Source organism: Xenopus laevis, chromosome 9_10L (genome assembly GCF_017654675.1).
Source record: "Xenopus laevis strain J_2021 chromosome 9_10L, Xenopus_laevis_v10.1, whole genome shotgun sequence".
Lineage (NCBI taxonomy): Eukaryota > Metazoa > Chordata > Amphibia > Anura > Pipidae > Xenopus > Xenopus laevis.
In genome coordinates, this window is record NC_054387.1 from 101,587,202 (window position 1) to 101,603,051 (window position 15,850).

The 15,850-nt window shown below is 39.4% G+C and overlaps 1 protein-coding gene across 6 annotated transcripts in view; it reads right to left on the reverse strand.

Annotated features, from left to right (window-relative positions):
* snx29.L (sorting nexin 29 L homeolog) overlaps nt 1-14,838 on the reverse strand; it is a 290,583-nt gene extending 275,745 nt beyond the window's left edge. For 3 of the 6 annotated variants that reach the window (XM_018236316.2, XM_018236317.2, XM_041575894.1), the window contains exons 1-3: nt 14,457-14,838; nt 3,598-3,662; nt 778-830 (exon numbers count right to left, since the gene is read on the reverse strand). In XM_018236316.2, the coding sequence (XP_018091805.1) occupies nt 778-830; nt 3,598-3,662; nt 14,457-14,631 (293 nt within the window). In that variant the 5' untranslated portion in view covers nt 14,632-14,838. The remainder of the gene's footprint in view (nt 1-777; nt 831-3,597; nt 3,663-14,456) is intronic. The other 3 variants (XM_041575891.1, XM_041575892.1, XM_041575893.1) reach the window with 1 other exon arrangement.
* Nucleotides 14,839-15,850: the final 1,012 nt, after the last annotated feature.

A 15,850-nucleotide genomic window follows, 5' to 3' on the forward strand; every position in this document is an offset into this window, starting at 1 on the left:
TTTTATATATTACATACATAAAACTCTTTAATTATGTGCTTTAATAATACTTCTTAGTGATTTTTATTTTTTATTGTATGTATTTAAGTGGCATTCTAATATTCAGGGGGTTATTTACTAAACTAGATTTTATGGTTTTTGATTTTTTGAATTTTTAGAGGGAAAAAAACCTAGAATTTTTTGAGATGTATTATACACTGATGTTGCAAAAAAACCTAAATCTAACATCCACCATCTCAAACCTGTTGAGGTTGTGTATAAGTAAATAGGAGATGTACCTATCCCGAATTGAAGATATTGTGGTTTGCACTGGGTATAGCCCAATAATGCAAAAAAGATGGGGTTTTCGGGCAATAACCTAAAAAATAGAGTGATTTGGGAGAAAAGTCCAAAATAATCGTACAATTCACGTTTCACTCAATTTTATCGAGTTTTCCCCAATTTATTCCCATTATGAATTTTAATGATAAATAAGGCAAAATCATGGATGGGAGTTTGAATTTATATAAATTCAGATTTTAGTAAACAACCCTTATTCTCTGCTATTTCTCTGTGTTTGTTTCTGCAGCTACAGTAAGTTTGCTCATATCCTTGAGCCTACTACAGGTATGTTAAACATGAAGTACTTTATTTAACATTTGGAGAAATGTTAGAAAGTAGCAAGACATTTTTTACAAGAGAACTGTAGCACAGAAGACAATTTTCCTCTCCTTCTACAATAGACCTGCTAAGAAAACTAGTACTGTATATGAATTTGCCATTAGGTAGCCAGTTTACCTGCTATCAGAATCTGAAGCGATTTCCTTGCGCCCTCCAAATCGTATCTGGCACTGCAAAAAAGTGTAATGTAAAATTACCACATGCATTTCATAAACATAAATGTGGTTATTGTTTTTAAAGGAGAAGGAAAAGCTATCAAGGCATTTTATTGCCAAAAAGTAGCTCCAATAGTGCAAGCTAGAATGCTATATTTATTCTGTAAAATGTTTTACCATACCTGAGTAAAAATCTCTAGAAGCTCTCTGTTTGTTTAGGATAACAGCTGTAGTATTAGCTGGTGTGACATCGCTTCCTGAGTCTCTCCCTGCTCACTTATAGCTCTGGGCTCATATTACAGCAGAGAAGGGGGGAGGAGAGGAGCAAACTGAGCACACCCGGGGCAAGGAGGTTTAAGCTGAAAACAGGAAGTCTGATACAGAAGCCCATGTGTACACAATAGAAGGAAAGAAATGCAGGGTTTCTTTTGACAGAGGACTCAGAGCACCATTACTTTGAGGGTTTACTGGTATACGTATTTAGGTGGACATTTCTGATAAGGCTTACTTAGTTTAAACCTTTCCTTCTCCTTTAATAGAGTGCCTTTATTTTCCTTATAATCGTTCAGCATTTTTTAGAAATCTGATACAGAAATCTTCTGTCCAGGGGTTTATAATATAATTTATAAGTCATATTCCTATACTATACATAAAAAAGAGAATTTCATCAAGCTTAAAGGGGTGGTACACATTTAAGGTAACTGTTAGTATGTTATAGAATGCCCAATTCTACGCAACTTTGTAATTGGTCTTCATTGTTTATTTTTTATAGTTTTTGAGTTATTTGCCTTTTTCTTTGGATTCTTCTGAGCTTTTAAATGGAGGTCATTGACCCCATTGAAAAACAAATGCTCTGTAAAGATACACATGCTAATGTTGTATTACTCATCTTTCTATACAGGTCCTCTCCTATTTTTTTAAACTTTCTTTTTATTGAGTTTTTACAATTTTTTGTTTCCCATAAAAAATGTGTTCCAGTGTTCAGGAATTACATATTGATATTTGTAATGACATCAGCTTTGTCTGGTTATTGCGCAATATACCTGGGATTACATCCACATAAAGTTCCAAATTTACATATACAGTAATAAAACAATTGGGCACATAGTGATCGTTTCTAGAGGTGGCCTTTTGGGCTCTGCTGCTTTGCCCCTTCTCAGAGTTATACATGTTATTGTTGTATATAGTCAGAGTTCTGATACTGGCTTCAGTGGCTTTTCTCCCTATCATCGGGCACAATGAGTTCCTAAGTACCTTATGTCTCTTACATTTTGGCCTAATTGATTCCTATAGCTTAATTAAGCAGTCTCACATTTGATCTAAATCTGCTAAAGGCTATGTCTTTTGTAGTGAACCCGCAGTCTGGGTTATGTCCCAATTATTCCAGACTTTATTGAAAATATCTATGCTATTTCAGAGTGCCGTCAAGTGTATCCATCATAGTAAACAATTCCACTATCACCCCCTCTCCCCAGGCCCGGTGCCTTGGGGTTATCCTAGATTCTGCCGTCATTCACTCCTCATATCCAGTCACTTATTAAATCATGTCACTTCCACCTAAGGAACATATCCAAAATACGATCATTTATCACCCAAGATGCTGCCAAAATTCTTATTCACTCTCTCGTCATATCACGTCTAGTCTACTGTAACTCTCTTTTAATTGGCCTTCCCCTCTAGAGACTGTCACCTCTCCAGTCCATAATGAACACTGCTGCGAGGCTCATATACCTCAGCAACCGCTCGTCCTCTGCCTCGCCATTCTGTCAATCCCTGCACTGGCTTCCGTTACCTTTCAGAATCAAATTCAAATTACGGACACTGACTTTCAAAGCACTTCATAACTCTGCCTCACCCTACATCTCTGAACTCATCTCTATATACTCACCCAATCGCTTACTACGCTCCTCTACTGACCTGCTACTCAACTCTTCTCTCATTACCTCCTCACATGCTAGCATTCAAGACTTTGCAAGGGCTGCATCCCCTCTGGAACTCTCTCCCACGGTCTGTCCGACTTTCTCCCAGCCTTTCTGCTTTCAAGAAATCTCTGAAAACGCACTTCTTTCGAGAAGCCTACCCTCACTCTGCTTAACTACCAAACGCAACACCACATACAATACCACATTTCTCACCCACTTAATTCGATCTTGCCGACTCCCACACCTTGTATATTACTCCCTTCCCTTTAGAGTGTATGCCTATGCATAGGGCCTTCCTCACCTTTTGTACTGGTATTGATTGTGATGTATGTAACTCCATATGTTCTATGTATAGCATTCATGTGATTTAGTTGTGTAATCACATTTACTTTACAGTGCTACGCAATATGTTGGCGCTATATAAATACATGTTAATAATAATAATAATAAGTGTTCCATTCTCCTGATATAACGGACTATCCCCAAAAAATTTGCTTCTGTTGGAGGAAGGTGCTTTTCCATCCATTTTCCAATTGCAAATTGCCTCCGAAATATCACGCTATATCATACTAAAAGTTAATTTGAAGGTGAACAACCCCTTTAATCTCTCTGCTCTAGACAAATAAATTAATGACAGTGAGCATGGATACTGATCAACCTTATCATTGTAATAGCCAACTGCTTGTTTTCAATATGTATTTTTGGGGGGAAATACAAAATAAATTGAAACTTTGCAAAGCTGCTAACACAGCAAAATGTTTAAATATAAAACAGAAAGTTATAATAATCACATTATATTTCTTATACATACAACAAATCTTCAGAATATACACAGATGCCTCACAGATAAATAATCTAACCTGTTTTACTGCATCCAGCAATCTCTCCATCAGATACTGCCTTTTCCCATCATTATTCTGCGACCCTGAAAAAAAAGATAAAGAAAAGATATTTTATCGTTCAATTCGTTCTGATACAAAGTCTTCCTCAGTACCAACAGCAGAATACACATAAGAGAGCAGGTGGATCAGCAGGACAAGGATCATTTTTGAAACCTTCTCTTAAACTAGTCAGTCGACCTTTGCCTCTACTTATATATCAGAAAAGGTGTACTGGAAATAGTTTATATACAGATTCTTGTTGCTCTTCTTACTAAAAAAATTACATGTTCAGTCATTGAAATCAGTCTCTGATCTGGTGCAGCTTGCAATCTAAGTGATAAAAAAGGGTCATAAGCCAAATAAACTACCAGCATATTTTCTGGGAGACGAGGGGTTGCTAAACAAGATCAGAACACACAAATTCCATGCAGTTCTGCTGCTTGTGACATGGATATATACATCTTTTTTTTTTTTTTCGAGTACTGATTCCCAACTCTGTTCACGTAGTGAGCCACAATAACAAAATGCAGTTGTAAATAAGGCCACACAATTTATGGAGCCCTTCAGCAAGTTGGACAGTGCTATAGGCGAGTTAGCCACCAGAAATACATTCCCCCATACTGTATTTTAGAAAAGGTACAAAGTTTGGAGGAGCCAAAAGCAATTGACAAAAGCTTTGTGTTTAAACAAGTGACCAGTAAATGTCACCTACTATAGGTGATCAGATCTGTAGCATTCTTTACACCTTTTATTAAATAACCCCATTAAGTATTATTGCCAAGAAAAATGCCAATGGCAAACGTTTCCATCTGACATCCTGATGGTCAGAACAACAAAGCACAGTACCAACATCTTGAACTGAAAGATTCACCGTAGTGATGTGCAGGTCAAGAAAAACTCGACCCTTGATCAATAGCACTTGGAGATGTTTTCTGAAGCTGCATTTTAGCATGGGAAACACACAGAAGTATCCAAAATATCCAAAACCGGTACTTGAGCCGCATTACAAATATGTAACATAAAAACAGAGTAGTGATGTGCGGGCCGGCCCCAAACCCACAGGTTGGGTGGGTTTGGGCCAGCTCCTGCACAAAATCTTTGGGTCACGGGCGGGTCCAGGTCCTGCTCTCCCCACCAGCGACATAGGGGCCTAAATTTATAGACTTCTGCCCGCCCCTTTTGTGACATCACTGCAGGCAGACGCAGGTCTATAAATAGAGGGGGAATGGCGGGCCGGGACACACACATGGTTGGGATCGGCGGGTTAGCTGGTCCGGGTCAAGAAATTCACCTCTAAAGCAGAGGCCACTAAAATACAACGGGACTTACTGTATTTACCAAATGTAATACTTGATGCATGATGGGATTTATCTTTAATGTGATGCCCTAAAACCCTCTCCTACCCATCCAAAGCCTCTATGTTGTTCTAACAACTGTTCATTGCTTTAATATGTCATTAATAGGATGGAATTCAAAAACTTATGGAAAGGAGAACTCATCCATATAGATGTGTTAATTAAGCCATATATATTTCTAAATCAACTTATAAGTGCTATTCCGGGTTATTTATGAATATAAACATAATTCTTTATTACATTTCCTGTCCAACTTAAGCCTTGTTTCACTAGGACATTAAACATTTTTTACTATAAAGTATATTTGAATCTTGCAACAACAAACAAAAAAAGTTCTGGGATTTGGCCAGGTGGGCTGCACGGTTGCACAGTGCTCATTACTTCTGCTTCTAAGTTTGAAGCAGAAGAAATGTCATCATCATGTAAAAAATAATAATAATAAAAATATTAGCCCTTAACCAAAACCAGTATTTGGTACACGCTTACCCTTCCTGCGACCATTCTCTGTTTTTTCTCCTTAGAACAGCAAAGAATAACAAGCCACTAATAATAAATATGTTCTGATAACAAGAACCCAATTTAGTCGCTTCCAAGTTGGTACATAATGGGTTAATTTCCAGAACAAAAAAATAAAATCAACAGAGGCCAGAGGTGGAAAAGAATCAGTGATGTGATAATATATTGTGCATAGTTCAGCTGAATCAGTTCAGTGGATTACTTCCACTTTAACAATCTGCTACCTACATAAACAGATGCCAAATGTTTCAGGCACTTACTTAAATAGGAATCCTGGGTTTGAACCTGAACAATGTACCATTTATTGCTACCATCTTCCATAATCTAAAATGCTGATTTTATTAGGGCAATATGCAAAAATGGCAGCAAAGTTTAAATGATACAGAATGAGTTGTTTGCTTAGTATTAGTAGGTAAACTTCTGATTTTAAACTGAAAATGTCAAGTAAAAGTTCAAATGTTCTGAAATTATGATTTCACTTGTTTTACCCAATGTATAGCCTTTTTGTACTGGTCTTATTGGCATAAATAAGAGAAATGCTACTGGAACAGTGTATATATATTTTTCAGAGCAACGTAACGGCACACGCTAGTAATGTCTAATATGGATTCCCACACACAGGTCTCTCTCTGTACATGTATCTCCCGATTCCAAAGGTGGGGATAAAGATAAAACCGAAAATAGTATAATACTATTTTATTAAAACTCTTAAAAGCAATTTCACTCATGTTTTCAATGTTAAAATAATCACATATAGTCCATATATGATGCAGCGTGGTTCCAAGGGGTGGCTCTGCCAGCTTTACTACTGTCCACCTCTGAGGAAGCTGACATTATCCATGAAACGCGGAAGGGACATGTGATTGTTTTAATATTGAAAACGTGAGTGAAATTGAGTTATATTTTAATAAAATAGTATTATACTATTTTCGGTTTTATCTTTATCCCCACCTTTGGAATCGGGAGACACGTGTACAGTCAAAGAGAGACCTGTGCGGGAGTCCATATTAGACGCTACACCAAACCATTGGTTTGTAAGTAGGCAATTTGGCCATTTGGTGAAGGTTACTTTAAGGTTAATGAGACTAAGCACAAAAAAAGTTCATTATTATGAGTTGTTAACTTTAATCCAGATCTAGGTGTAAAGTGGAAAATAGGCACCTTTAAAATCAAGTGGAATCAAACACTGGGTCATGCTATTCCAATTAAAACATACTACACCATATTAGCTTATTTCTGTTGCCACAGGTGCTGGTCTTGATTTGTATAACTTAGTGAATGCTCTTTTTCACTGCACACAGTTGGCATGAAATGATGTAACTGTTTGGCATTCAGTAGCTTTATTCTCTGCCACAGTATAATAAAGCCAGCAATGTGGCACTAGACATAAAATTAATGTATATGTATTTATATGTATATGTTTCTTCTTTAAGAAAGCAAGAAACACTGTTACTTCAGAAACAGCACGCATATCGGGAAATGCGTCTCATTTCAGCATTCCAGTTGTAATTCCTGGCTTCAGATCATGTACAAAATAAGAAGAAACAGTATTATACAAGAGCCTGGACATTACGTTGGTCTCACAATAACTGCAGCTGAATTGCAATAGCAACTCTGGGCACCAGTACACACCACAAAATGAGAAGAACCATTACTGTGTAACAGCCTGGATATTACTTTGGCATCACAATGACTACAGGGAATGAATTTTGTACCTTCGCTTTCAAATCCATTTGCAAAGGAAATTGCTGTCCAATACCTGTGGAATTCTACTGGTGGACTCTTTCCTGTTCAAAACTAAATTCCTGTTCAGACTGTTCAATACTAAATTTAAACCCTACCTCACTAGTACAGTATCGTATTTAGTTATGCCATTTATGTCCACGGTCACTGTCAATAGCTGCACTTATTAGCCTATGTACACAAGCACACAGTTTAAAAAAAATCGCACAAAAGTTTAAAATTTGTGCACATAACAGAGAAGGAATTTGAGTTAAGTGAGATATATACTGTATATTTATTATTCCACAGGGACCTATACAGCACTGCAGTATTCCAAATAATGCATATTCATCCCAAGAGAAGCAACCATATATAGACAGGACAAAAGTTCAACATTGGCACACTCTACAGTTAAGAATTAGTAGAAACATTTGGGCTTATTTATAAACACCGGGCAAATATGCACCTAGGCATTTATCCAGAGCCACAAATTAGTACCTTTTCCAACTTTGCCATCTGCAGGGTAAACAATGAATGCAAACATTTTATCGCTTGCTATGGGTTATTGCACAGGTACAAATGTGCCCGGTATTTATAAGTGAGCCCCAATGATTCCTTGTGAATATTCTTCAGAGAAGTCACTGATTCTCTAAATATGCACAAACTACTATATAAATATTAGTTAATAGAGCTAATAACGAAGACATATTCTCTAAATAAACAGCTGTATAGAGGAAATAAAAATAGTTTCATTGTTGGGAAGTAAGCTAACATAGGTTGTCATAGATCCTTAAATAGAAACTGCTGATAGTGATTGCAAAGATCCATGGTAATGAAAAGTTAGGAAAGTCCATAAGTGAAATCTTCCTGTGGTATTTCCTTTTCCTTCCTGTGCTGCTAAAACATGCTGATATACTTTATTATCAGCTGGCTGCACAAATATATATATATATATATATATATATATATATATATTAATTTTTTGTATCTAATATTTCTAACATGATATATAGATCTCACAACTTTATTGTGAATGTTTCTACTTCATAAAGGCTTATCTTTCTTATTCTTATAATTACAGCACTGAGAATTAATCAGTCACTATGCAACAGATGCTCCAAAAGCAACAAGTACCAAGGGTCGCTAAGTTCTTGAAGCCATGCAGCTTATGTATTGAGAAGGCATTTGTGGAGGCAGTTCCACATATAAAATATCTCATTCACTAAAAGGCAATTGTGTCAATATCTGCTCCTTGCGCTTCTATACAGCTGTGCTTGGCACCACCATTTCTCCTACTGTAAATTGAGCGCAGTTGTGCCTATTTTTGCAGGTCACTGTGGGAACCCTGGAGCTGCTGCCTGATTTGGAGGCAATCTCTACAGCACAGCTGTGCTGAGGGCCTTAGTTAGGGGTAGACAGAAGCAGCACATGCCTAGGGCGCAACGGTGGGCACTGGGCACAAACCTCGTCTGCCTAGCCCAAGCTCCGACCAGTCGGAAGTCCTGATTCTGTGTGTGATGCGGTATAAGCGAAATAAGCGTGTGTACACATTGCTTTGTGTGTGAAGGGGAGAGAGGAGCGGGTGGGAATGCCCCCAACCTTAGACCCTGTGCTGGTTGTGCCCAACACATGTCCCTTTCAGACCTAAAGCCGGAAATTATGTCAACTGAAATTTTCAGTGCAATTGTGTCCGATTCTTATTACAGTGTAAGCACAACTACTACATCATGGTATTTCTCCTCAGTGACTGCACATACAAGGGAAAAATGTGGGTGAAAAACATGGTCCCTGGGTTTGAAATTTCCACTGGTATTTCAGTAAATGACACCTAGTCAAGCAGAACCTCCTGCACGCTCAGGTTTTTAGAGCAAAATACCTCTTTAAAGATACTTTCCTTCACATAATATGTAAACTTTAGTGCCTTTGGTGTAATTTGGAGACATAAATAGGTTTTCATGATAAGAATGTCAAGAATGTTAGATGATGTGATATGCTTTGAATCAAGAGCTGTTCCACGCCTTCTCCATACTTTTTTCTTGCCATCATTCTGGTTAAGGTTGATGTTGGTTTCATCTGTCCAAAGAATGTTTTTCCAGAACTGTGCTGGCTTTTTTCGATGTTTTTTTTAGAAAAGCCCAATCTTGCCTTTCTATTCTTGAGGCTTATGAGTGGCTTGCACCTTGCAGTGCACCCTCTGTATTTACTTTCATGCAGTCTTCTCTTTGTGGTAGACTTGGATACGCCTACCTCCTGGAGAGTGTTGTTCACTTGTTATGCTGTTGTGAAGGGGTTTCTCTTCATCATGGAAATGATTCTGTGATCATCCACCACTGTTGTCTTCCATGGAAGTCCAGGTCTTTTTGTGTTGCTGAGTTCACCAGTGCTTTCTTTCTTTCTCACAATGTACCAAACTGTAGATTTTGCCACTTTTAATATTGTTGGAATTTCTCTGATGGTTTTTTTTCTGTTTTTGCAGCTTAAGGATGGCTTGTTTCACCTGCATGGAGAGCTCCTTTGACCGCATGTTGTCTGTTCACAGCAAAATCTTCCACATAGAAGCACCCCCCTCAAATCAACTCCAGGGCTTTTATCTGCTTCATTGATAATGACATAACTAAGGAATTGCCCACACCTGCCTATGAAATAGCCTTTGAGTCAATGGTCCAATTACTTTTGAGCCCCTGAAATGAAGTGATTGTGTTAAAAAAAGGCAATCTTTTTGTTCAACCCACTGAATTAAAGCTGAAAGTCTGCAGTTCAACTGCATTTGAGTTGTTTCATTTAAAATTCTTTGTGGTAATTTACAGAACCAAAATAAGAAAAAAAGTTCTCTCTGTCCAAAGATGTATGAGCCTAACTGTGGAAAATACTTTGAAATTCGACCATCGAATAGAATCCTCAGACATTCGAAGTCGGAGGATTTTATTCATGGCACGATCCTAGGCTAACATAGCACTTCGGCAGGTTTAAGTTGGCGAAGTATTGAAGTCAAATAGTCGAACGATTATTACTTCAAATCGAAGTCGAAGTAAATTCGAAGTCGTAGTATCCTATTCAATGGTCGAAGTATTCAAAAAATTACTTCGAAAATCGGACTTTTTGAACTTCAAAAATTCTCTCGAACCTTAGTAAATCTGCCCCTGTATCATAGGCAATATATCTGTTGTACTGTATATCTATCCATTGAGTGCAAGTCTCAGAAAAACCAGGGCCATCAATAACATCTTTCTTAATAAGAGGACCCCCAGAAGCATCTGGATCAGAGAAACATGCCAAAATGATAATTTATTATATAGCATGTGATGATTACACAATGATAGCCAAGTTTTTATGAATTTTCCCTGCTTGTCAAAGCCATTTTAAGCTGGCCATAGATGCAACAATCCGATCGTACGAATTGTGGATTTGTGCGATTTTCGGACAGTGTGCGGAGAGTCCCGACATTTTTCCGACGGAGATCGGTCGTTTGGGCGATCGGACAGGTTAGCAAATTTCTGTCGCCTGCCGATAATATCTCTGCGTGTATTGCCGATCGTACGATTTTCAGTGGGAGACTGTCACTAGCTTTTGTCAGACATAACTATCGTACGATTGCTGTCAGAGGTAGTACATGGGCTGATCTTTTCTTTTACTACTTTATTTGATCTGAATGGTAAGACTTTGATCTGAATGGTTAGTGGCGGGTCGGGAGATGGGAAAGTCCGATCGGAACGGATCTTTGCGTCTATGGCTTTAATCCTTAAAATTAGAAAATGTGCACACAATATCAGATATCTAAATAATAAATGTACAGTTAAATATGGCTCCTTATATATTTTCATCCTGGTAACTCTCAGATAACTTTTACACCACCTGTTAAATATGAGGTTAATAAAGCAGGATGAAGGTTCAGTATTCCATTATTCCAGCTCAGAGTTGGCGTTGGGCCCCTTGGCCTAATTCCTGACCTGTATGAAGGGGTGGAGCTTCATGTAAATTTGAGTAATATTGCTTTCACTTTGTATGTTATTAATTATGTTCAGTTCCTGTATGTGAATATTACAACCACATACGTATTTTTATAATATAGTTTCACTTTACCATAAATGTTAAAGTTAGTTGGCACTATATATACCACTCGCCCAGAGCACACATCCAAACTTACTCCAGCTCTATGCTCCGCAAAAAGTTTGAAAGCTCAACTTGCTGATTTATTAACCAACTGTAGCACATATGCAGTGGTTTGAAAGAGAGTCTGTAAGATGAATAAGGGAGAGTACCAGACTTTTAAGCTAATAATCATAACAGCTATACTAATATTACTTTCTTATTGTTACGGACCCAGCATTGGTTCCAGGTTCAAACAGCACAAACTTAGTATTATACTGTGATCTAGCATAGTAACTTATTGCGATGATTTTTTGCTGATTAATAAAAGAGCCCCACCACCAACTTTAAAATAAAACTGCATTTTTAAGTTCAGGTAAAAGATAAAAGCAGATAGTGTTATCATAGAATTAACCCCTTTTAAAAATGTTTTGTTATTTTACAAACACTCTATTAATATTCTATTATTTTCTTTCAGATAATGGTTACAGATTTAATTTATTTATATAGTGAATATATTCAGTGCATCCATTATCTCTGCCTCAGCTAAGCCTCCTTATACCATTAAGGTTCATTTATAACACAGCTGAAGCAGCAATGCAGTAAATATTAATGAGACATTCAGGTCCAAAGGATAATTGATCCCACTTAGTCCCTCTTTGTCTTGTGGGGCAGTGGCTCTAATCCTGAGTATATATGTAGAATCCCAGCCACAGAGTACGATATGGCTTTCAGTTGTATGCCAGAAAGAAATGAAAATAGTCACATAAAACAGATTGCACCTTACAAACATAAAAAATACCAATATTTTCCAGTAGTAAAGTAACAAGTTACTTATAATTCAGTATACCAATTATTTTACAGTGAACACGACCCTTCTAATCTATTTCAATCAGCAGGAGTAAAATTAAGTTCTGGATGAAACGTTATACAGGTAAATTTTCTGCATTCTGCTACTATTAAATAGTAGCATGTAGCTACTTATACTTAAAAAACTCTCCAGTAGACATAAATTCCTTAACTTGATGCCAAAACTAGAAAAGTAACAAGCTAAAACAGGCGACAGCCTGCTATGCTCAGTGGTTTAAGCACTTATACCAGCATAACATTTTCAGTATGCAGTGGATCATTTTGGACAAAGTCACATTAACAGGTGCCTGAAAATGGCTTGCAACTAATTTCGCAGTTTATGTGTCGAAACCCCTTGTGGCAAAATGTATAATACTTTGTGTAAACTTCTCCCTAAGGAATAATAATTTCTAAAACATACAATTTATTGAATATGATTAATTAAGAAAATGCTATTCTTTTCTATAAATGTACAGTACCCACAGAGTTATCTAGCAACAAAACATGTCATTTTTGCATACAGCGGTATTGTCTTATAAAGTACAACCAGCATTTAAACTCTACAATGATTACACTGCATTTTTCGAGTAGCTAAGGGAGGCTCGGGGAGAACCCGATAAAGATCCAGAAGAGATGTTTATTATAATTTCTGATTATTTTCTCCCCAGCTGCATTTTCTGTTTTCCTACAATTATGTATGGTGGTAAGCCAAAGAAATCACAGGTTACACGTGAAAGGGGGCCAAGAGTCACTAAGGGAACCAGTTTCACAATTGGAGATATCCTACATGCAAAGGCTTTCACAGAAAATCCTATTTGGGTTAGGGGTGGGGCAAAAGAGAAATGGCAAGGAAGGGAGAGGAAGGAAGACGGGGAAGACCCTGCATCCAGGATCCCGGGGACGACCCTGCAGCCAGGATACGGGGGACGAACCTGCAGCCAGGATCCTGGGGACGACCCTGCAACCAGGATCTCAGGGACGACCCTGCAGCCAGGATCCCGGGGATGACCATGCAGACTTGAATCCTGGGGAAGACCCTGTAGTCAGGGGCCTGAGGAAGATCCTAGATCCTGCAACCAGGGGTCCAGGAAAGACCCTGAATCTAGGGGGCCCGGGGAAGATCCCTAAATGCAAGGAGTTAAAGAATCTCGGAGACTGAATGAGTTACATTACATAAGGCATGCATATGCCAAGTATATGCACAGCATAGGCAAGCACCCTACCAGTAAGATGGCAAGGAAGGGAGAGGAAGGAAGACGGGGAAGACCCTGCATCCAGGATCCCGGGGATGACCCTGCAGACAGGATCCAGGGGACGAACCTGCAGCCTGGATCCTGGGGACGACCCTGCAACCAGGATCTCGGGGACGACCCTGCAGCCAGGATCCCCGGGATGACCATGCAGGCTTGAATCCTGGGGAAGACCCTGCAGTCATGGGGCCTGAGGAAGATCCTAGATCCTGCAACCAGGGGTCCAGGAAAGACCCTGAATCTAGGGGGCCCGGGGAAGATCCCTAAATGCAAGGAGTTAAAGAATCTCTGAGACTGAATGAGTTACATTACATAAGGCATGCATATGCTAAGTATATGCACAGCATAGGCAAGCACCCTACCAGTAAGATGGCAAGGAAGGGAGAGGAAGGAAGACGGGGAAGACCCTGCATCCAGGATCCCGGGGATGACCCTGCAGACAGGATCCAGGGGACAAACCTGCAGCCAGGATCCCGGGGATGACCATGCAGGCTTGAATCCTGGGGAAGACCCTGCAGTCAGGGGCCTGAGGAAGATCCTAGATCCTGCAACCAGGGGTCCAGGAAAGACCCTGAATCTAGGGGGCCCGGGGAAGATCCTACATCCAGGTGGCTGGGGATGATCCCTAAATGCAAGGAGTTACAGAATCTCTGAGACGGAATGAGTTACCTTACATAAGGCATGCCATGTATATGCCCTGCAAGCACCTTACAAGTAAGATGGCAGGTTTTTCCTGTATGTAAGGATGAAAAACTTCTTCTTCGAACATAGCACAAGGCACCTTACACTTCCCAGAGTACTAAAGATCAGAGATTGATTTAGTCAAAGATGTTCCATAACTTGTATCGGGTGTGCAAGATAACATGCAATTAAACAAACCAACAAGCAACTTTGTCGCATCTCCCTGTAAACTGCATGTGAGCGAGCTATTTGTATTCAGAATAAATATGATGTCAGGGGAAAGCTGCTGTCAGATTGTGAGCTAGGAGAATGGTGACCAGCTGGCAGTGAGAGGGTGCATGACAAGCATGTGTGCATCGGGATGCTGCTATATACTCACCACTCATTGTCCCGGCTTCTCCCAGGCAGATGTAAATAAACAGCGGTGACAGGTGACAGGAAGGTGCAGCTCCTCCCCAGATTGTAAATCCCGGCAGCACCCATACACAGACACACAGAAGCAGTAGAGAAGAAAGAAACCATTTCACCGAAAGGGGAGAATGGCGGAATTTCATTTGCTAATAACCCACAAATAATCCAGGAAGAGGACAAAGGGGATTTAGTTTAACGAGTCTGGATTTTTATATAGAATATACGACGGTGCAGAGAACGCCGCGCGACTAGTACCTAAGTCACATGTGAAAAATAAAACGCTTCACCCCTCCCGCCTAGCACCATAATAGATTTTCCCAAGCAGCCTAGACCAAAGATTGGCGGGTCACATGACCCGAACCTTGTCATGTGACGAACTCAGGGAAGCCCCTGGTTGTCCTGGTGACGTTTTAACCAATAACCTCTATAGTGTGGGGATTTCTTCCTTCTTGAAAGGGGCTTTCGTACAAATCGTAAAACTTTTTTTTCTCTGAAAAACTTTATCGAAAGTGTACAGAGACAGCGGCCATGTTTGTTTTCAAAGTGTGGCAGCAGCACGGGGTTTTTTTCAGCCGTCGTTTCTGAAAACATACAGCATTTTAATTATCATGATATAAAATAAAATATTTTCTGACATCCAATTGCTGAAACTGTTCAGCATCTTCCAGAGTCAAGAGTTCACATTATCAAACAAAGGCTTTAAAGTCAAATTGAATGTAAATGTATATAGGCTATGGCTGGGTCCCCCAAAATCACACAGTTACCCAGAATAAGTTACCTCAGACCAAATTAGGTTAGGCACCAGGGGTGTAGCTACAGAGGAAGCAGACCCTGCGGCTGAAGGGGCCCCAGGAGGTATAGGGGCCCCATGAGGCTCTAAACCATCATATACAAATATAAATAAATATTGGTAAAACAGGTCAACCTCTAGACATTTTGGGGGCCTGAAAAATAATTTGCAGTGGAGCCCAGTAATATCTAGTTACGCCACTGTTGGGCACAACTCCCAGCAACATGTGACTCCCAGCAAAAAAGGCAACTACACTGATCCCACACTCAAAGCTTGATCTTTCAAATAACTTAAGCCCCAGTGGTCCTTTAAAAGTAAACTAAACACTTTATTGATGGAAGTTACACAAGGGTGTTCCTGGGCCCCTGACCTGAGGCAGCCTTTTGGGTGTCACCCCCCCCTGCCCCCCATTACTAGTGCAAACTGCGCTCTCTGCAATAGAAAAGCCAAAATTCTGATTTGAAAATGAGAATTTCTGCTCTTGAAGCTACCAAGAACCACTTTTTTGCATAAGCGTTTGTGCAGCAAGAGAACAGGATACAGTGGAGGCTAGAGTCACCAATGAAGCATAT